At 40.7% G+C, this 23,653-nt stretch overlaps 1 protein-coding gene across 2 annotated transcripts in view; it reads right to left on the bottom strand.

Moving 5' to 3' along the window:
* The window catches only part of F8 (coagulation factor VIII), a 123,394-nt gene that overhangs the window by 23,686 nt on the left and 76,055 nt on the right, over window positions 1–23,653 (bottom strand). The window contains exons 16-22 of one of the 2 annotated variants that reach the window (XM_029243906.1): window positions 18,693–18,905; window positions 18,182–18,410; window positions 17,809–17,991; window positions 11,426–11,542; window positions 10,836–10,907; window positions 9,344–9,429; window positions 5,833–5,988 (exon numbers count right to left, since the gene is read on the bottom strand). In XM_029243906.1, the coding sequence (XP_029099739.1) occupies window positions 5,833–5,988; window positions 9,344–9,429; window positions 10,836–10,907; window positions 11,426–11,542; window positions 17,809–17,991; window positions 18,182–18,410; window positions 18,693–18,905 (1,056 nt within the window). Of the gene's footprint in view, window positions 1–5,832; window positions 5,989–9,343; window positions 9,430–10,835; window positions 10,908–11,425; window positions 11,543–17,808; window positions 17,992–18,181; window positions 18,411–18,692; window positions 18,906–23,653 lie in introns of those variants that run through there. The other variant, XM_029243907.1, reaches the window with a different exon arrangement.

Raw genomic sequence — 23,653 nt, forward strand, 5'->3', positions numbered from 1 at the left:
ATGGTAGGAACTCTTCAGAATATAATCTCATTCATTCGGCTTGGGAAAACGCATCCTTTGGGCTGAAGTTGTAGACAGCACTAATCTTTTGAGGTGAGATTTAAGGACACAGTTTGGGAACAGATCTTGGTTTTGCGTATTTGGGGGGGGAGGGGAAATATGTGCAGTATTGTCACTATGAGTTAAGTGTCCCAAAGTGGATGGGGCTTTTAGGGTATTCCTTTCTACTTCTATTTCAGCAGTGTGGAAGCAGTGGCTAAGGAAATGTAGGGGAGGCCCATTTGAGACAGATTCAGCCACCCTTCCTGTGCTCTCACTTGGCTGCCCGAAGGGTCTTTCCGAGCCCTAAAAGCCTAGTCCAGCTTGTTGCCAAAGTGGTAAGGGTGCGTGCTCCCTTGTGCTCTTGCTTTTGCTGGTACACTCTTGTCAGCCTGGGCTGCAGCTCTGGCCTCCTTCCTATTGTCCTTATGACAAGAATGCTTAGGAATTATGGACCGTGACTGGTGACAGCATTTGGGTTTGGGCGCAAGGAGAAGCCTCCTTAGACCTCTGGTCTAAACTCCTTGCTTTGAGGAGGTGGGGGGAGGGATTACCAGAGAGCCTGGTATTGGGTATACAAGCATAACTATAGAAAACGCTAAAGATTTTTTTCCATTTGCCATTGGTTCATTTATGTATCTCCCTCAGAAACTTCATAGCACGGAGAGCTGGGCCAAGGCCAGATTTCAGTGATTTTGACAGAAATCTTGCTATATATCAACTTATGTTGACAGGACATGATTAGTGTTCTTTTTAACTTGAAAACCAGAGGGAAAGATCTGCATCATTGAAATGTTCATTGACAATTCAAAATTAACATTCAAAATATTATGAAATATTGAAAATAGTGGCAGTGAAGCAGTGATCCTGAAAGGGTGCTTGGGGGACTTCTATGATGAGAAATGTTGCTTATGAAAAAATATTTTGTATGTAAATGGTACAAAGATATTAAGTCATTTGAGAACCACTATACTGGAGGAAGACGACTAAGACTGAAATTTGTAAATTGGGCAAAAAGCTCTGGGATAGAAGGGTTCTGGTTAATGTGAACTGTCTAGGCATCTCTACTGCCATTAGACTAGACCACCAGTCCACAAACACTTTCTGTAAAGGAGGATAGAGAAATATTTCAGTCTTTTCATACCACATAATCTTCCTTGTTTGTTTGTTTTTGAAACTTTAAACACGTAAAAACCATTCTTAACTCACAGTCCATATGCAAAAGCAGGTTGTATTCCAAGTCCATGGGCTCTAGCTTGTGCAGCCCTTCACTAGAACCTAGAACATAGTAGTTACTCAATAACTGTTCAAGGAATGACCCTCATGAGTGTAGTTAATAACTATTTTATCTTTGTCATTGAACAAGAAAGATTGAAAATAAATGAACTAGTCATTTAACTCCAGATTCTAAGAAACAAGAAGATAAATGAAAGTGAATTTTTAAAATTTTAAACAAATTAATTAATTAGAAAACAACACCTTCAAATCTATGTTTGATTTTAAGACCAGAGTTGATTCTTTTAAAATCCAATAGAATAGATAAACACCAACTCTGATAAAGGGGGAAAAAGAGAGATACATGTGTGCATGTAGGTAAAGATATATGGCATGGGAAGGGAGATAGAACTTTAATGTACACATTTACAGCAATTAACTAGGTAACAGAAAATGAGAATGCCAGTAATCAGATAAGGAACGGAAAAGGTAGTTCAAGTATCTACCACTAAACGAGGCACAGTGGCTTTTCCATCCAATTTTCATTAAACAGATGATTACTACATTAAACTATTCTAGAGCAATAGTTTAATGGAAAAAGATGGAAGCTTTTACACTGTTTTCAAGGTTAGTGTAACTCTAATGCCAAAGCCTGATAAATACAGCCCCCCAAAGAGGTAAAACAACTTTATTGATTGGTACAGATAGAAAAATTCTAAACAAAATGTTAGCAAATTGGATCCAGCTAAACTTTAAATGACTGATACACTATGACGTAAGGGCAGTTTTCCCAGGAATGCAGCACCACCTTGTGCTGGAGCCCCAGCTAGGACTGGCTTGTGAGAGCCAATTGTGGGTGTCTGCTCCCAACTCTGCATTCAATGACACTGTGTCAGCAGCTTGAAATCAGGTGTGATGGGAATATTTACATCATGGAAATCAGCAAACACTACAAATAAAGGCCTTTGTGCTGACTGCCCCCCACTTTGCCCCAGAGCTGGTTGTTAAACATTTGCCAGCCCACCATTGAGTGTGAGTATAATCTGACAATAGCAAAGAGAAGAAATGTGATCCTATCGAAGATGCTGAGAAAGCATTTGATGAAATTCTACAGCCATTCCAAATAAGGTAGGAGTAGCAAGAAACTTTAAATATAAAAATATTTGAAACTAACAGCATGTTAAACAGCAAAATATGGGATCCATTCCCATTAAAGTCAGAAGCAAGATCTGCTAATATTTAATAAACGTATGCTAATATATCTATATATCACACTGAAAACAAAAGAAGAGCAAAGAGCATTTTGGTCACCGTCCAAGTCTACAAAGACTAACATCTGCTGCAGCCGCTGATGGACAGTGCACTTGGTGTTCAGAGGAAGAGATGAATGGGATAACAGGATGAGGCACTCTGCTTTAGACAGGAAATGAACCATGATAACAGGATGCTCTGTGCTTTGGACGAACAGGCCGTAAGGCAGTTAATATGCATTTCAGGAAGAATTTTAATGAACCCTGCTTCTTGCATCTTCCCATACATAGAAAAACACTATAATCGTGAACTTGAGGTATCTGTTCTTTGTGAATAGTAGTAATATTTTACCAAGATTTATGCTTGACTGCATGTATTCCTTAACAAAAAAATCATATGTAAACTAGCCTCCCCCCAACCCCTTTGGAGCAGTTCCTCAGAGCTATCTGAGAGGCTGCCTCCCAGGCTACAGTCATCAGTAAGACCCTGAATAAAGCTTGATTCACAACTCTCACGTTGTGTATTTTTCTTTTAGTTGACAACACAATATATAATGTTTATGTGTTTGTGTATGTGTCTGTGTGTGCGTGTATTAATCACAAAGGCATTTAGAGTGATTACTATTTCCTGTTTACCAGGTCCTGTCAGCATAATGTCATCCATGTAATGGACCAGTATGGTGTTCTGTGGGATGTCGAGATGTTTGGGGTCCCTAGGGTCTATATTATGATAAGGAACAAGGGAAGTGGCATTGCCTTGAGGCATGGACAGTAAAGTTAATACTGTTGTTCCTACTTCATAAATGCAAATCTATTCTGATTTTGGTTGTCAATGGAAATGAAGAAGAAAGTATTTTCCAGGTCTGTAGTTCCATATTAGGTGCCTGAGGCTGTGTTAATGTGCTCCAGAGGAGATACTACACCTGGAATTGCAGGGTTTTTGTCATCACCACCTGATTAAATTTGTGATGATCTGTCATTTTTCCATGACTCGTCTGGCTTTTGTAGTGGCCAAACAAGGGCCCTAAGGAGACTAGCCACTGGCTTGGGAAGCAACTATTCAAGGTGTAGTCACTGAGAGACTTGTATGCAGAGCATGGATGACTGCTTCAGAGACTGGGGAAGGGTTGCCTCTTGAGGCAAAGGAAGTTCAGGGCAATTTGGAGGTTTGCAGTTCTCAGCCTCATGCATGTCTGCCTACATGTACCCATCCCAGGACTTCCCTGGTGGTTTAGTGGTTAAGACTCCAGGCTTCCACTACAGGAGGCACGGGTTGGATCCCTGGTTGGGGAGCTAACATCCTGCATGCTGTGCAGCACAGCCAATTAAAAAAAAATGTACCCATCCCTGGTCTCAGAGTTCCATTCCTTTCCACCAGTGCCCTTACCTTAGCATAATAGGCCTGGTGGGACTGACCATTTAATTGTCACTGTGACTCTGCAATTCACATGCTCAGCTACTAGATTTGGTATTAAGTCCAAGTAGCTGCCTATAACCACAGGACATGGAAGGCTCCTCCAGAGCTCCATGGATGCATCCTGATTCTCTATGTATGTTCATGGGTGTTCTTTGCATATATTCACAACATTTAATTTCTTTTTTCCCTATGTATGCCGTAAAAGGAAGGGCCATAAAAAGAAGACAGGTCACTCTACAATCAGGTATGCTAAACTTGTTGCCATAGCAACTAAATGCCACTGTCAATTTAATCTCCCAATGTCTTCCTCACCATCTGTAGCTCATCCCATTGTATCACTCACTGGTGATAATCTGAGAAATTGTGATGCCACCGCATGTCATAGGTTACTCAGCATCCAGTCTTCTCCCCAAGCAAGGAATTATACCTGTGTTCCTTGAATATATTAGCAACATAATCCTAGAATTCCATTTTGAAGGTCTGTTTTCTGGGGCTACTTTTGGCAGCAATTACTGTACGAGGCAGGGTTCCAGCAAGAAACACGGAACACTAAAATTCGTATAATTTGAGGAAAGGTTAATAAAGGTACTAGTTAAGGAGGCGGGGGCAGGGTGCTGCCATCCCTAGGCCTGGAAGGCTGAGAAGAAGATTAGGTAGACAAAATGAGCAGAAATTCTGTGCATTCCTCCCATTGAGAAGTGGGGTCTAGGTCCCTTCCCCTTGAACGTGGGTGGATGTGTGACCTGCTTATAACCAACAGAATGTATTGCAAGTGATACTACATGACTTAAAAGACTAAATTAGAAAAGGTGACGTCATCTCCACCTTGCTAGTTGGGCCAGTCATGCTGGGAGAAGCTACTTCAGTCAACAGCCCCAGAGGTCACTCAACACCAACCACCAGACATACAAGTAGAGATGCTTCCAAATGATTCCAGCCCCTAGCTGTCACATCTTCCCAGCTGAGGCCCCAGATACTATGGAGCAGAGAGACAGGCCATCCCTGCTGTGCCCTGTCCAAAGTCCTGACCCACAGAATCCAAGAACAAAACGAAATGGGCTTTTCTTATGACGCTAAGTTTTGGGGTCATCGGCAACTCAGCGATAGTAACTGGGACATGTAGAGAAAACCACTTCGAGGGGAGCAGTGGCCTTCAGTGGAGAGTTACAGCCAAGGGAAGAAATACCCTGATATTCCACACATGCCAGGCTCACAGAAGAAGAGGCGCGGTAGCGAAGCAGGAAAACGGATCTGAAGGGGCAAACAGAAGTCATCTTGCATGGGGCCATTTTAGGATTTGAACCTTATTCTGAAGACAAGAGGGAGACATTGAAAGGTTTAGGCAGGGGACTGATAGTATGATCCCCAAAATGATGTGCAGCTTTTATTAGAGAAGAGACTAGAAACAGAAGAAGACTAGTTAGGAATGTAACATAATACGTCAAGTGTGAGGTGATGGGGCCTCGGGCTGTAGTAACAACTGTATAAATGAAACAGAAGAGATGGGAGAGGTGTTACCAAGGAAGAGTTGGCTGGATGTGTGGCTGTTCATCAGGGGGTACAAGAATGAGGGAAAAGTAGACGATGAAGCTACGGTTTTGAGCCCGCTTGCCCTTTTGTCACTGCAAACCTAGAATATCCATAAGCAAACTGACAATCTTATCAATCTACCCAGTCAGGAATCACATGTTTCTCTCAATAGAGCACCTGTTCATTTCTATTACCTATGAGATCCTTGATGCTACCACTTTTTTGTCCATATGTCCATAATCACTCCTATTGCCCATGAGTGGAAAATTCTTTTTTGGGGGGTTAAATTTGTAGAAGCTATGACTGTTTGTTCCATACCTGAAATCTGTCAAAAGCTCTTTAAAAGATTCATGCATTCTCTTAAAAGGACTAATTACATACCATTAAGGTCCCAGTGGAATTCCCTCGATAACTCCGCCACTGCTTTCCATCAAGGCTATACATGATGATAAATTGAGAGATGTAGAGGCTGGACAACTTCTGACGGGCGCCCTGGGTCATGATGCTGTGAATAATCATTGGTGTCAACAGATCCACCTACAGATGAAAACAACCCTTTATTTTAAATGTATGTACCACCTTCTGAAATCATTTATCAGCTTAAGAAGAATCTACATGGATACAGATACACCCAGTATTACCTTGGAGGTGCAGGTAAAGCAGAGACCAATGCTGAAATGTGGATGCATGTGAAGCTGTGGAATAAATGATGGGAACGTGTAGGAAATGTGCTCATTGAGTTCCCAGACTACTTCCTGACAAAGGAAATCATTTCCACATCATTGAGCTCCAATTTCCTCTGCACACATCCTTTGTGCTGCACAAATTTAGTGCGGCTTCTTCTCTGTTTCCATTTCACTTTATATATTATTTCATTATAGTAAATTATTGCACCACATTATAAAGTTTTCATGCTTTTTGCCTTCCTTGTTAGACTGAGATCCTTAATGCAGTAAACCTGTCTGAGTCACCTAACCTCTCTATGTCTCAATTTCTTTATCTGTAAAGTGGAGGGAATGATGGCATTTATGGCAAAAGGTTACCAGAGGATTAAAGAGTTAATACATTACATGTGCTGAGCTCACTGCTGGCACATACGGAACAGTTACTACCTGTTAGCTTTTATATTCTCTCTAGCTCCAGCACCTAACGTAGCAACTGACGTAATACTGATGCTTAGCACATGTTTTGGAATGAATGAGTGAATAACAGTGGGTCTTAAAGAGGCGGGCATGGGTCATGCAAGCATTACAAGGCAGTAGCTATTACAGGAATTTTGACATCTGTTACTGCCCTAACAAGCCAGTCAAACTTAACTTCTCCCAGATGCCTGGCACACTCAGATTGGACTGGTCATGACTCTTGTGCTTAATGACTATCTTTTTCAGTTGACTGTAAGCTCCATCTACACATACACTCATTCATTCAAAGAATATATTTTTAGCATTTGTTATGTGCCAAGCACTGTTCTAGGTACTGGGAATAGAGTCGTGAACAATTAAAAAAAAAAAGAGTCCTAACACACCATTGTAAAGCAATTATACCCCAATAAAGATGTTAAAAAAAAAAAAAAGAGTCCTGCCCTCATTGAACTTAAATTTGAGTTGGGGAAACAGACTATATATTATATATATGTTTTATTTGTTTACAGCTACACAAAGAAACAGTACAGTTCAACATAAGTCATGATTTTGTACCCGGTACTTTCAGTTGCTTATGCCACTTATTGGCTGTGTGACATGGGACAAGTTATTTAACTTTTCTGTGCTTCACCTTCCTTATCTGAAATGAAGATTGTTGTGGTAGGGATTTAGTCGCTTGATTTGTTTTCAGTACATAGTAAGGAAGCCCTGTACACTTTAATATTTTGATCATGATTTTGATAAAGTATAAAAAAGTTTACTGATCAAGTCAGTAAACTGTGTGAAACTGGGAAGACTAGAGAATACTTTGGGAGACAGAGCTTGGCAAGCTGGAACAATGGCCAAATCTAAGAAGTGGAAATTTAATAGGCTGTATCACTCAGGGTTCTTTGGCTATGCTTGGAAAAGGTGCTCTGTTTACTAGTCTCATCAGACTGTATCCAGTGAGGCAGATGATAGATTTCCCCAAATAGAAATGAGGATGCTGTTACAAAAAGGAAATACATAGAACAGATGCAGGGCAGCCAAATAGATTAAAATGTCCACTATGTGGTGATACATATAAAGTTGAAAGTGATAACCACAGAAATACAAGGTGAGAACATCTGGTTTGGCAGCTTCACAAACAAAAAAAAATACTTAGGAATTAGCGAACAGTCAGCTCAAATTGAGTCATAATTGGCAGTGCCTACAAAACAAAAAAAAATGAGCTGATGTGGCATTAACAGATGTACTCTTTGTGTCTGCTTGCTGGTAAGCTAGCTCATCTTTCCCTGATCCCTATTTATTATTTTACTTTATTTTTTTAAATTAATTAATTTATTTATCTTTGGCTGCATTGGGTCTTCGTTCCTGCGCGCGGGCTTTCTCTAGTTGCAGCGAGCGGGGGCTACTCTTCGTTGCGGTGCGCAGGCTTCTCATTGCGGTGGGTTCTTGTTGCGGAGCACGGGCTCTAGGCGCGTGGGCTTCAGTAGTTGTGGCACGTGAGCTCATTAGGTGTGGCTCGCAGGCTCTAGAACGCAGGCTCAGTAGTTGTGGCACACTGGCTTAGCTGCTCCGCGGCACGTGGGATCTTCCCGGACCAGGGCTCAAACCTGTGTCCCCTTCTTGGCAGGCGGATGCTTAACCACTGCGCCACCAGGGAAGTCCCCTATTTATCATTTTAACCTCAGGGAAAATAGGAGAGCAGATGCAATCTTGCAAAGGAGTAAAGTATGTAGGGGAATTCCCTCAGCTGACTGAGAAAAAGATGAAAGCTGACGGACTAGAAGAGGATGCAGGTGGGGGAAGTAGGTGGTAAAACGTGTGTAAATTAGTCCTGACTGATCACATGTTGACATGAAAATATTTTTGGATATTTCGGGTTAAAGAAAATGTATTATTATTATTGTTATTTTTTTGGCTGTGCTGTGTAGCTTGCAGGATCTTAGTTCCCCAACCAGGGATTGAACCCAGGCCCTCAGCACTGAAAGCACAGAGTCCTAACCACTGGACCACCAGGGAATTCCCAAGAAAATGTATTATTAAAATGATTTTCATTTTAATGAAAATCATTAAAATTTTAATGATGTTCCTTTTTTTAATGCAGCTACTAGAAAATGTAAAATTACATGTGTGGTTTGCATTTGTGGGTCACATTACATTTCTATTGGACAGCACTGCTCCAGAGGAAATGGGGAAGTGAGAAAATATGAAAGACTGGGTCATTTCAAAAGAAACTGAGTTAATCTAGGACACTTTCAGTTATGGCTCCAAGTTGGTTTATCAGATTGGACTAACTTCAGTAGGTGTTTCTTACTACTGGGTGATGTAGAAATTGTGAAGAAGAAAGATTCAGTTTTAGAAATGAAGAAGCCACATTTTCTTGGCTTGTGGGATGGGGGATTGAGCCATTTTTTTTGTATTAAAATGAAGGGACTGGAGGACTCAAGGACATCTAGGCAGTTGAAGGCATCTAAAGATAGAATACAGTCTTGGGAGGTGGTAAGTTCAATGTTATAGAAAATATTCAGAGATTCTAATCCCAACAGAAAGATTAAAAACACAGTGTACTCAATTCTATTCCTGAGTCTTTCATTCCTGACTCTTTTGGTACAAATCATAAGCCACTCTATTCTTCAGTTCTTTCCTCGTCTATTACATGGAGTTTGATGAAAATGACTTTGGTATAAAGGAGATATAAAACTATAAAACGCTTTGAGCTTGCAAGAGGAATGTGTGATGTGATGGAATGCGATGCATTTTCTAACCTTGATCCAGGAAAAGGGGTCCTTGGTGCTCCAGGCATTGATTGATCCAGAATAATGAAGTCTGGCCAGCTTTGGGGCCCACTGTCCTTTGCCCAAGAAAGGGGAGAGAGATTAGATTCAGCTGGGTTGGTCCTAGTCACTTAGGAATAAAATTACTCTCTTGAGAAAGGTTAATGCTAGCTGTGGAGACGTTAAAGGCATAAAGCATATTAGTATCAATGACTACCAATGTGGCCTGCGGGCTATAGATTGAGAACTCTCATCAATGACTACTACCAGGCCTGTCCTTGTTGTCCATTGTATTTTCTAAAATTTAATAATTTTGTTGATTGTTAGTACCTCTAGTTAGCTAATACTGGAATGTGTTACCATCACTATCAAATAATATTATTATTTCTTTATTACCTAATGTATGTTCACTAGAGAAAAATTAGAAAATAAAATATAAAACGTAAGTAAAAATAAAAATAAAAGAAGTAAAAAACACCATACTTCCGCCCAGAGAAAAATAACACTATTTTAGTATATAACTTTCAAGCCTCTTTTTCTTTCTTTCTTTCTTTTTTTTTTTGCGGTACGTGGGCCTCTCACTGTTGTGGCCTCTCCCGTTGCGGAGCACAGGCTCCGGACACGCAGGCTCCGGACACGCAGGCTCAGCGGCCATGGCTCACCGGCCCAGCCGCTCTGCAGCATGTGGGATCCTCCCGGACGGGGGCACGAACCCGTGTCCCCTGCATCGGCAGGTGGACTCTCAGCCACTGCGCCACCAGGGAAGCCCTCTTTTTCTTATTTTTTCGAAATGGCCTTACAATTTGGTAATTCCTCCAGCAATTTGTTTGTTTGTTTTTCAAGCCTCTTTTTCAAATGCAATTTTTTCCCTCTAAAACAGAGTTTGGCCAACTTTTTTCTGTAAATAATTTAACCTTTGCAGATCATCTGGTCTTGTTGCAATTACTTAAATGCTGTTGTAGAGCAAAAGCGGCCACAGATGATTGTAAATGAAAGGGTGTGGCTTCTTTATGGACAGTGAAATTAGAATTTCATATAATTTTCACATGTCATGAAATATTATTCTTCTTTCGTTTTTTTCCCCCAATAATTTAAGAATAGAAAAGTGATTCTTAGCTTGAAGGCCATACAAAATCAAGTGATGGGCTGGATGTGGCCTGCGGGCTGTAGTTTGAGAACTCTCTCTAGGTCCAGTTCAAGCTTTCTATCACTGCTCACAGAAAAATGTAGCTTCTTGCTACAGTGAAGAGAATGGACTCAAGGGAAGCCATATGGAAGGCAGGCAGGACATTTAAGGAGGCAGTGGCATTACTCAGGTGAGAAGTGATGATGGCCTGAATTAAGATGCTCACACTGGGAAATGGAGAAGAGAAAATAGATTTGAAAGGCACCTATGGAGATGGATTGGTTATCTGAATCTTTCCAATAGAAATAAAAAAGATATAATCAGCCCAGTGCTTTAAGAGAAAGGAATAGTATTTACCATATTGTCCTGAAGCTGTAATCTGAAAATCTCTAATGCGTCCAGAAGCCATTCCCAGCGGAGTCTGACATTCTGAAATCACATGAAGGGAGCACAATAGTTAGAAGTGCAGAAAGTATAGCTGCACAAATGCAAGTCAATGAGAACACCAACAAATGCTCATATTTTTTAGTGTTTACTATGTGCCAAGAACTGTACTAAATATTTTATTGTACTATATCATTTAATTCACTCCAACAGGTAGGTGCTACTGCTACTCACATTGTGCAGCTGAGGAAACTAGGGTCAATACGTAAGTAGACCAGTGGTTCTCTTACTTGTTTAGGGTGAAAACTCAAATTCTTCCAAATGATATTTGTAAGTTATCTTTGGTAACTGAACCAAAACTAAGTTTCAAAATTTGCTCTTGGAGCTTCAGGGTCAAAGTGTTCAAAGCTTCAAGCATATCTGCCCTCCTCTGAGGACTCTGATGATTTCTACCAGCAATATTCATTTTAGATTTGGAAATGACTGTGAGCTGGTATTCATTTCCTGACAAAAGCAACCGTCCTAGGAAGGGGGAAAGAGGTATAGAGGTAGGTGCCACTCACTCTTGTTGTACACCAGGAAGAGAGTGCTCATCCCAGCTTGCAGGTGTTCGCCAATAAGACATTCTATCCGCCAAATTCCAACTTTGGATGGTAGCATTTCCACTGTCTCAAAAACACCTTATCAAAACCAAAAGGAACAAAAATTATTTCTTTTCACACAAATGGGCATAAGATACACTGGCTTATGCAGAATATCAAAGGAGATCTACCCAAGTCAGTTGCACCATTCTTGGACCCCTCAAACCCAGAGTGCTTGGCATGTGACCCCTACAGGTGGAGGCCCTGGAAATTGAGTGCTGACCCCAGGAAATGGGAGAGACTGGGTGATGGGATGCTTTGGTGGTGGAGACAGGAGAAAGATTGGCCTGCACTCAGTGCTTTTCGAAGCCAGAGGTGTATTTCTCATTGACGAGATGTGGGCTCCCTGCCTTGAGGGGTAAAGTAACTCCAGAAGCAAGAAGCTAGAGGGTGAATGATGAGGGGCTGAGGAATCAGTCACAGTGACCACCCAGAATAAAGGTGGAAACAACCAGGTCAAGGGGATTTCATGAGGGACGGTCCCAAAAGGGAGTCTCTGAAGAGCCTCTGAAAGTACCCCACCAAAAAAAGAGTCAGATTGAAATATCTGCCTGGTGCAGACAGTGGTGCCATCCCTCACCTCTACCCTTGCCACGCTGCAGTTCAGATCAGCAACCAGCCAGGAGTGGAGGGGGAAGCATAAGGTAGAGAAACAGAAAACTCAACCAACTTGGAGGAGGAGATACTGAACTTAAATCAAGTTCAGAATTTTGATTAATATCTTGGAGTAGACATTGTAATTTGTGACCTGAACTACATTTGTGATGTAAAGTGACTGCAGGACTGTTTATTACTTAAGAGTGAGCAGAGTATGGTAGGAGGAGCTTCAAGATGGCAGAGGAGTAAGACGTGGAGATCTCCTTACCCCCCCAAATACATCAGAAATACAACTACATGTGGAACAACTCCTACAGAACACCTACTGAACACTGGCAGAAGACCTCAGACCTCCCAAAAGGCAAGAAACTCCCCACGTACCTGGGTAGGGCAAAAGAAAAAAGAAAAAACTGAGACAAAAGGATAGGGACGGGACCTGCACCAGTGGGAGGGAGCTGTGAAGGAGGAAAGGTTTCCACACACTAGAAGCCCCTTCGCAGGTGGAGACTGCGGGTGGCGGAGGGGGGAGCTTCGGGGCCGTGGAGGAGAGCGCAGCCACAGGGGTGCGAAGGGCAAAGCGGGGAGATTCCCGCACAGAGTATCGGTGCTGACCAGCACTCACCAGCCCGAGAGGCTTGTCTGCTCACCCGCCGAGGCGGGAGGGAGTGGGAGCTGAGGCTCAGGCTTCGGTCGGAGTGCAGGGAGAGGACTGGGGTTGGCATCGTGAACACAGCCTGAAGGGGTTAGTGCACCACGGCTAGTGCACTGCAGGCTCGCCCCGCAACCGTACCCCTCCCTCCCCCTGGCCTGAGTGAGCCGGAGCCCCCTAATCAGCGGCTCCTTTAACCCCGTCCTGTCTGGATGGGGAAGAGACGCCCTCAGGAGACCTACACGCAGAGGCGGGGCCAAATCCAAAGCTGAACCCCGGGAGCTGTGCGAACAAAGAAGAGAAAGGGAAATCTCTCCCATCAGCCTCAGAAGTAGCGGATTAAAGCTCCACAATCAACTTGATGTACCTGCATCTGTGGAATACATGAATAGACAACGAATCATCCCAAATTGAGGAGGTGGACTTTGGGAGCAACTGTAGACTTGGGGTTTGCTTTCTGCATCAATTTGTTTCTGGTTTTATGTTTATGTTAGTTTAGTATTTAGAGCTTATTATCACTGGTATATTTGTTTATTGATTTAGTTGCTCTCTTCCTTTATATATATATATATTTTTTCCTTTTTCTCTTTTTGTGAGTGTGTATGTGTATGCTTCTTTGTGTGATTTTGTCTGTATAGCTTTGCTTTTACCATTTGTCCTAGGGTTCTGTCTGTCCATTTTTTTTTAGTATAGTTTTTAGCACTTGTTATCATTGGTGGATTTGTTTATTGGTTTGGTTGCTCTCTTCTTTTTTTAAATTGATTTTTAATTTTAATAATTTTTTAAAATTTTAATAATTTAATTTTATTTATTTATTTTCCTTCTTTCCTTTTTTTCTCCCTTTTCTTCTGAGCCATGTGGCTGACAGGGTCTTGGTGCTCCCGCTGGGTGTCAGGCCTGAGCCTCTGAGGTAGGAGAGCCGAGTTCAGGACATTGGACCACCAGAGACCTCCCGGGCCCATGTAATATCATATGGCGAGAGCTCTCCCAGAGATCTCCATCTCAACGCTAAGACCCAGCTCCACTCAATGACCAGCAAGCTCCAGTGCTGGATGCCCCACGCCAAACAACTAGTGAGACAGGAACACAACCCCACACATTACACCTAAATCAATTAGAAAAAGAAGAACAAAAAACCCCAACGTTAGCAGAAGGGAAGAAACCATAAAGATCATATCAGAAATAAATGAAAAGGAAATGAAGGAAACTATAGCAAAGATCAATAAAACTAAAAGCTGGTTCTTTGAGAAGATAAACAAATATTGATAAACCATTAGCCAGACTCATCAAGAAAAAAAGGGAGAAGACTCAAATCAATAGAATTATAAATGAAAAAGGAGAAGTAACAACTGACACTGCAGAAATACAAAGGATCATGAGAAACTACTACAAGCAACTATATGCCAATAAAATGGACAACCTGGAAGAAATGGACAAATTCTTAGAAATGCACAACCTTCCGAGACTGAACCAGGAAGAAATAGAAAATATAAACAAACCAATCACAAGCACTGAAATTGAAACTGTGATTAAAAATCTTCCAACAAACAAATGCCCGGAACCAGATGGCTTCACAGGCGAATTCTATCAAACATTTAGAAAAGAGCTAACACCTATCCTTCTCAAACTCTTCCAAAATATAGCAGAGGGAGGAACACTCCCCAACTCATTCTACGAGGCCACCATCACCCTGATACCAAAACCAGCCAAGGATGTCACAAAGAAAGAAAACTACAGGCCAATATCACTGATGAACATAGATGCAAAAATCCTCAACAAAATACTAGCAAACAGAATCCAACAGCACATTAAAAGGATCATACACCATGATTAAGTGGGGTTTATCCCAGGAATGCAAGGATTCTTCAATATACGCAAATCAATCAACGTGATACACCATATTAACAAATTGAAGGATAAAAACCATATGATCATCTCAATAGATGCAGAAAAAGCTTTTGACAAAATTCAACGCCAATTTATGATAAAAATGCTCCAGAAAGTAGGCATAGAGGGAACTTACCTCAATCATATATGGGCCATATATGGCAATATATGGCCATATACAACAAACCCACAGCCAACATCATTTTTAATGGTGAAAAATTGAAACCATTTCCACTAAGATCAAGAACAAGACAAGGCTGCCCACTCTCACCACTATTATTCAACATAGTTTTGGAAGTTTTAGCCATGGCAATCAGAGAAGAAAAGGAAATAAAAGGAATCCAAACTGAAAAAAAGAAGTAAAACTGTCACTGTTTGCAGATGACATGATACTATACACAGAGAATCCTAAAGATGGTACCAGAAAACTACTAGAGCTAATCAATGAATTGGGTAAAGTAGCAGGATACAAAATTAATGCACAGAAATCTCTTGCATTCCTATACACTAATGACAAAAATATCTGAAGAGAAATTACAGAAACACTTCCATTTACCATTGCAACAAAAAGAATAAAATACCTGGGAATAAACCTACTTAAGGAAACAAAAGACCTGTATGCAGAAAACTATAAGACACTGATGAAAGAAATTAAAGATGATACAAACAGATACAGAGATATACCATGTTCTTGGATTAGAAGAATCAACATTGTGAAAATGACTATACTACCCAAAGCAATCTACAAATTCAATGCAATCCCTATCAAACTACCAATGGCATTTTTCACAGAACTAGAACAAAAAATCTTAAAGTTTGTATGGAGACACAAAAGACCCCGAATAGCCAAAGCAATCTTGAGAAAGAAATACGGAGGTGGAGGAATCAGACTCCCTGACTTCAGATTATACTACAAAGCTACAGTCATCAAGACAGTATGGTACTGGCACAAAAACAGAAATATAGATCAATGGAACATGATAGAAAGCCCAGAGATAAACCCACGCACATATGGTCACCTTATCTTTGAAAAAGGAGACAAGAATAGACAATGGAGAAAAGAGAGCCTCTTCAATAAGTGGTGCTGGGAAAACTGGACAGCTACATGTAAAAGAATGAAATTAAAACACTTTCTGGGCTTCCCTGGTGGTGCGGTGGTTGAGAGTCCGCCTGCCAATGCAGGGGACACGGGTTCATGCCTCGGTCCGGGAAGATCCCACATGCTGCAGAGCGGCTGGGCCCGTGAGCCATGGCCGCTAAGCCTGCGTGTCCGGAGCCTGTGCTCCACAACGGGAGAGGCCACAATAGTGAGAGGCCCGCGTACCACAAAAACAAACAAAAAAAACCACTTCCTAACACCATACACAAAAATAAATTCAAAATGCATTAAAGACCTAAATGTAAGGCCAGACACTATAAAACTCTTAGAAGAAAACATAGGCAGAACACCTTATGACATAAATCACAGCAAGATCCTTTCTGACCCACCTCCTAGAGAAATGGAAATAAAAACAAAAATAAACAAATGGGACCTAATGAAACTTCAAAGCTTTTGCACAGCCAAGGCAACCATAAACAAGATGAGAAGACAACCCTCAGATTGGGAGAAAATATTTGCAAGCGAAGCAACTGACAAAGGATTAATCTCTCAAATATAGAAGCAGCTCATGCAGCTCAATATCAAAAATAAACCAACTCAACACAAAAATGGGCAGAAGACCTAAACAGACATTTCTCCAAAGAAGATATACAGATTGCCAACAAGCACATGAAAGGATGCTCAACATCACTAATCATGAGAGAAATGCATATTAAAACTACAATGTGGTATCACCTCACACTAGTCAGAATGGCCATCATCAAAGTCTAGAAACAATAAATGCTGGAGAGGGTGTGGAGAAAAGGAACCCTCTTGCACTGTTGGTGGGAATGTAAATTGATACAGCCACTATGGAGAACAGTATGGAGGTTCCTTAAAAAACTAAAAGTAGAACTACCATATGATCCAGCAATCCCACTACTGGGCATATACCCTGAGAAAACCATAATTCAAAATGAGTCATGTACCACAATGTTCACTGCAGCAGTATTTACAATAGCCAGGACATGGAAGCAACCTAAGTGTTCATCGACAGAGGAATGTATAAAGAAGATGTGGCACATATATACAATGGAATATTAGTCAGCCATAAAAAGAAATGAAATTGAGTTATTTGTAGTGAGGTGGATGGACCCAGAGTCAGTCGTACAGAGTGAAGTAAGTCCGAAAGAGAAAAACAAATACCATATGCTAACACATATATATAGAATTAAAAAAAAAAAGGTCCTGAAGAACCTAGGGGCAGGACAGGAATAAAGAAGCGACACAGAGAATGGACTTGAGGACACAGGGAGGGGGAAGGGTAAGCTGGGATGAAGTGAGAGAGTGGCATGGACTCATATATACAACCAAATGTAAAATAGATAGCTAGTGGGAAGCAGCTGCATAGCACAGGGAGATCAGCTCGGTGCTTTGTTACCATCTAGAGGGGTGGGATAGGGAGGGTGGGAAGGAGACGCAAGAGGGAGGGGATATGAGGATATAAGTATACGTATAGCTGACTCACTTTGTCATACAGCAGCAACTAACACACCACTGTAAAGGAACTATACTCCAATAAAGATGTTTAAAAAAAAAGTGAGCTTAAAGTCACTGGGCTTATCAGAATTTTTACACAGAAACAGGGGAAGTTTACTTCCACTATTAAACCTGTTTTAAAGGGACACTGGAGAACTAAAATGAAATTATGTTTTGATCAACATTGTGAGGAGTGCTTAATCAATATATTGCTTTCATACATAAACAAATCAGTCTTTGGGAAACTACTGGTGCCATGTGGGATTTGAGGTGGTAGAAAAATCCCTTTTTCCTAGGAAAGTGCTGTGACATCAATTATCCATTTATTCTGTTCTATTTCCTTTATAGCACATTATCTGTATCTGAAATTATCATGTTCACTTGCTAATTTATTTATTATCTCTCTGTAGGGTAAAGTTACTTGAAAAAGTAAGCTACCGGAGAGCAGGGAGTTGGTCTGCTTTGTTCACTGGACATACCCCCAGGGCACAGACCTTTAAAGTAGGTTTTCAGCAAGCACAGTAAGTTGAAGAAAGAGCACAAAGTGGCTCGTACCCGGGTAGAGGTTGTGGACTGCCATTTTATACTCCTCTTTTTTCCGTACAGTGAACACATGTCCACTGAAATGAATAGAATGGATATTTTCATTGCTGCCCATGCTGAGCAGATACCATCGGATCTTTTGATCCTGAGCCATTGCTAAACCAGGTAGTGTATCCATCACATAGCCATTGATTGCTGGAGAAAGAACACAGAGAAAGCTGTTAAAATCTATTGTATAAGTGTCTTTCCCTCCACTCCAGTCAAAAAATATTGATCCCTATGAGGATTCCACTCCCATACATATAGTCTCAAATCATACAATGTCGAAACCTCAGGCTCAAGGTTCATTTCACAGCGAGTAATATTTGGGTGTGGAATATATTACCATGGAAGCGATACTTTTCTCTAAAAGTGGGGTCCTCCATCTGGATGTTGCAGGGAGCCCTGCAGTTCCTTTCCATGTTTTCAGTGAAGTACCAGCTCTTGGTCTCATCAAAAATAGTGAAAAACAGAGCAAATTCCTGCACTGTCACTTGTCTCCCATGGGCAGCGCTCAGAGTGTTTGTGCGGCAGATCAGAAGGGGTCCAATCAAGCCTGAGTGCACATCTTTTTCCTGAAAGACACCAGTCCTATGAGCAAAAGTTCTCTCACCCATGAACCAGAGTGGATTTCTCATCAACTTTTATGCCACTCCAACCCACTCCCCATCTTCCCACAGTACAATTTCTTCCTCTTTAGTAGATTCCAGAGCGATATGTCTAAGCCATAAATATGATGACACCTCCCCTATTTAAAGCTTCCCATTATGCTTAGGATAAATACCAAACTTCAAACATAACACAAAGACTCTTTCTTTTAAACCAGAAAGAGGCCAGCACAACATAGACCTGCTTACCAGATCAACATCAGAAAAATAAGCCCAGGCTTTGCAGTCAAACTCATCTTTAGTTGGTGCCATATGATGCTGCACTTTCCAAAAGTAAGTTTTGGTTTCATTAGGCTTGACAAACTTTTTTCTAGGTTCTGCTCCTTGCCTCTGATCTTCCTCATAAGAAATAAGGCTAGAATAGAAGGAGTAGGGACGAGATGCCTGGTTTTTAAATGTTACCTGCAGAGCAAGAAAAAAAAAGAAATAAAAAAAGCAAGTGTTATGTTTTAAGATCTTGTAAAGTTCTTAGGTTAGGGTTTATATCCCTAATAGCAATGCCAATTTGGGGGGGTTTTATCCAGGTTTTTAATAGCTGGAGGAAATAGTACAGAGTATGGATGTTGTTAGAACCCAAACCTAAAGATCTACAAAAGAAACTGAGACATTTTCGAATTCCAAAATCTTTATGGGATGAACTCAAAGTTGCAAAGGAGAAAATTTCTAAATACTTAAAAGCAATTCCAAAGTAAAAGGGAAAATATCACCACAGGGGTTTTAAGAGACCCTAACTCCAGGAACTGATACTCTTAAATTAAGGTTCTTCATGACAAATGCCAGGATGAATACTTATGATATTTAAAGAAGACTTGTTTTTCAAATTAAAAAAATTATACATTTTCATGCGACATATGGAAAGTAAAATAAAATTGAAGTCAGAAAAAAATTCACTCACAAGCCCATAATTTTAGATCCTCCTATATCCTTCATGTAAACAATCAATTGGGACAATGGATGACTGTTTCTGGAAAAAATAAAACTACCTTGATCTTTGGCTCACACACACCAAAAACAAATTCTAGTCTACAGCAATTATTAATGGATTAAAAAATTAAATGTTAAGAAATTAAACTGTAAAAGAAAGTTGAAAAAAGTATAGGTGATTTTAAGAAAAAAAATCTCTGTATAGGGAAGGATTTTAATAAACAAAAAAGCTATGAAAGTGTCATAAAGGAAAGATTTATGGGTTACTACCTAAAATTTCAAACCTGTTTTATTTTAAAAACCATTATATACAAAATTAAGAGAAAACAAACTTGGAAAAATATTATTCACTAAAATGATCAATGATCATTAATATATCAATGATCTATAATATACAAGGTAATATAAATGAACAAGAAAAGCACTCCCTCCAAAAATTTCAACTATGCAAAGAACATTAATAGATAATTCATTAGAGAAAGTCTTAAAATGTTCATGTACATTGCACTCCTGGAATTTTATCCTAGGAAAAGGGTTGTGGCTGCAGCATTACTTAAATAGTGAAAAAAAAAAAACTATCTAAAAGGTTGTTCAGAGTAGATGGTTAAGTAAACCAAAAAATCATATAATGGACTAATATTCCATCATTTAAAAATATACGTAGGGTTTTTGTTTCCTGGTGCGCGAGGAGAAGGGATTCAGAGCGCCGCTTGAAGGAGCTCCAGAGACAGGTGCGAGCCGCGGCTAACAGCGCGGACCCCAGAGACGGGCCGGAGACGCTAAGGCTGCTGCTGCCGCCACCAAGAAGCCTCTGTGTGAGCACAGGTCACTCTCCACACCCCCCTTCCGGGGAGCCTGTCCAGCCCGCCACTGCCAGGGTCCCGGGATCCAGGGACAACTCCCCCGGGAGAACGCACGGCGCGCCTCAGGCTGGTGCAACGTCACGCCGGCCTCTGCCGCCGCAGGCCCGCCCCGCACTCCGCGCCCCTCCCTCCCCCCGGCCTGAGTGAGCCAGAGTCCCCGAATCAGCTGCTCCTTTAACCCCGTCCTGTCTGAGCGAAGAACAGACGCCCTCCAGCGACCTACACGCAGAGGCGGGGCCAAATCCAAAGCTGAGCCCCTGGGAGCTGTGCGAACAAAGAAGAGAAAGGGAAATCTCTCCCAGCAGCCTCAGAAGCAGCGGATTAAATCTCCACAATCAACTTGATGTACCTGCATCTGTGGAATACCTGAATAGACAACGAATCATCCCAGATTGAGGAGGTGGACTATAAGAGCAAGATTTATGATTTTTTCCCCTTTTCCTCTTTTTGTGTGTATGTGTATGCTTCTGTGTGAGATCTTGTCTCTATAGCTTTGCTTTCCCCATTTGTCCTAGGGTTCTATCCGTCCGTTTTTTTTTTTCTCTTAATAATTATTTTTTTTACTTTAATAACTTTATTATATTTTATCTTACTTTATTTTATTTTACTTTATCTTCTTTCTTTCTTCTTTTCCTTCCTTCCCTCCTACCTTCCTTCCTTCCTTCCTTCCTTCCTTCCTTCCTCCCTCCCTCCCTCCCTCCTTTGTTTCTTTCTTTCTTTCTGCTTCTACTAATTCTTTCTTTCTACTTTTCTCCCTTTTATTCTGAGCCGTGTGGATGAAAGGCTCTTGGTGCTGCAGTCAGCAGTCAGTGCTGTGCCTCTGAGGTGGGAGAGCCAACTTCAGGACACTGGTCCACAAGAGACCTCCCAGCCCCACATAATATCAAACGGCGAAAATCTCCCAGAGATCTCCATCTCAACACCAGCACCCAGCTTCACTCAACAACCAGCAAGCTACAGTGCTGGACATCCTATGCCAAACAACTAGCAAGACAGGAACACAACCCCACCCATTAGCAGAGAGGCTGCCTAAAATCATAATAAGTCCACAGACACCCCAAAACACACCACCAGACATGGACCTGCCCACCAGAAAGACAAGATCCAGCCTCATCCACCAGAACACAGGCACTAGTCCCCTCCACCAGGAAGCCTACACAACCCACTGAACCAACCTTAGCCACTGGGGACAGACACCAAAAACAACGGGAACTACGAACCTGCAGCCTGCAAAGAGGAGACCCCAAACACAGTAAGACAAGCAAAATGAGAAGACAGAAAAACACACAGCAGATGAAGGAGCAAGGTAAAAACCCACCAGACCTAACAAATGAAGAGGAAATAGGCAGTCTACCTGAAAAAGAATTCAGAATAATGATAGTAAAGATGATCCAAAATCTTGGAAATAGAATAGACAAAATGCAAGAAACATTTAACAAGGACCTAGAAGAACTAAAGATGAAACAAGCAACGATGAACAACAATAAATGAAATTAAAAATACTCTAGAAGGGATCAATAGCAGAATAACTGAGGCAGAAGAATGGATAAGTGACCTGGAAGATAAAATAGTGGAAATAACTACTGTAGAGCAGAATAAAGAAAAAAGAATGAAAAGAACTGAGAACAGTCTCAGAGACCTCCAGGACAACATTAAACACACCAACATTCGAATTATAGGGGTTCCAGAAGAAGACGAGAAAAAGAAAGGGACTGAGAAAATATTTGAAGAGATTATAGTTGAAAACTTCCCTAATATGGGAAAGGAAATAGTTAATCAAGTCCAGGAAGCACAGAGAGTCCCATACAGGATAAATCCAAGGAAAAATATGCCAAGACACATATTAATCAAACTGTCAGAAATTAAATACAAAGAAAACATATTAAAAGCAGCAAGGGAAAAACAACAAATAATACACAAGGGAATCCCCATAAGGTTAACAGCTGATCTTTCAGCAGAAACTCTGCAAGCCAGAAGGGACTGGCAGGACATATTTAAAGTGATGAAGGAGAAAAACCTGCCACCAAGATTAGCAAGGATCTCATTCAGATTTGATGGAGAAATTAAAACCTTTACAGACAAGCAAAAGCTGAGAGAGTTCAGCACCACCAAACCAGCTCTACAACAACTGCTAAAGGAACTTCTCTAGGCAAGAAACACAAGAGAAGGAAAAGACCTACAATAACGAACCCAAAACAATTAAGAAAATGGGAATAAGAACATACATATCGATAATTACCTTAAATGTAAATGGATTAAATGCTCCCACCAAAAGACACAGACTGGCTGAATGGATACAAAAACAAGACCCATATATTTGCTGTCTACAAGAGACCCACTTCAGACCTAGAGACACATACAGACTGAAAGTAAGGGGATGGAAAAAGGTATTTCATGCAAATGGAAACCAAAAGAAAGCTGGAGTAGCAATTCTCATATCAGACAAAATAGGCTTAAAAATAAAGACTATTAGAAGAGACAAAGAAGGACACTACATAATGATCAAGGGATCCAAGAAGAAGATATAACAATTGTAAATATTTATGCACCCAACATAGGAGCACCTCAATACATAAGGCAAATACTAACAGCCATAAAAGGGGAAATCGACAGTAACACATTCACAGTAGGGGACTTTAACACCCCACTTTCACCAATGGAAAGATCATCCAAAATGAAAATAAATAAGGAAACACAAGCTTTAAATGATACATTAAACAAGATGGACTTAATTGATATTTATAGGACATTCCATCCAAAAACAACAGAACACACATTTTTCTCAAGTGCTCATTGGAACATTCTCCAGGATAGATCATATCTTGGGTCACAAATCAAGCCTTGGTAAATATAAGAAAATTGAAATTGTATCAAGTATCTTTTCCGACCACAATGCTATGAGACTAGATATCAATTTCAGGAAAAGATCTGTAAAAAATACAAACACATGGAGGCTAAACAATACACTACTTAATAACGAAGTGATCACTGAAGAAATCAAAGAAGAAATCAAAAAATACCTAGAAACAAATGACAATGGAGACACAACGACCCAAAATCTATGGGATGCAGCAAAAGCAGTTCTAAGAGGGAAGTTTATAGCAATATAATCCTACCTTAAGAAACAGGAAACATCTCGAATAAACAACCTAACCTTGCACCTAAAGCAATTAGAGAAAGAAGAACAAAAACCCCCCAAGTTAGCAGAAGGAAAGAAATCATAAAAATCAGATCAGAAATAAATGAAAAAGGAATGAAGGAAACGACAGCAAAGATCAATAAAACTAAAAGCTGGTTCTTTGAGAAGATAAACAAAATTGATAAACCATTAGCCAGACTCATCAAGAAAAAAAGGGAGAAGAC

Source organism: Monodon monoceros, unplaced genomic scaffold (genome assembly GCF_005190385.1).
Source record: "Monodon monoceros isolate NGI ecotype Baffin Bay Population unplaced genomic scaffold, NGI_Narwhal_1 Super_Scaffold_3, whole genome shotgun sequence".
NCBI classification, from domain to species: domain Eukaryota; kingdom Metazoa; phylum Chordata; class Mammalia; order Artiodactyla; family Monodontidae; genus Monodon; species Monodon monoceros.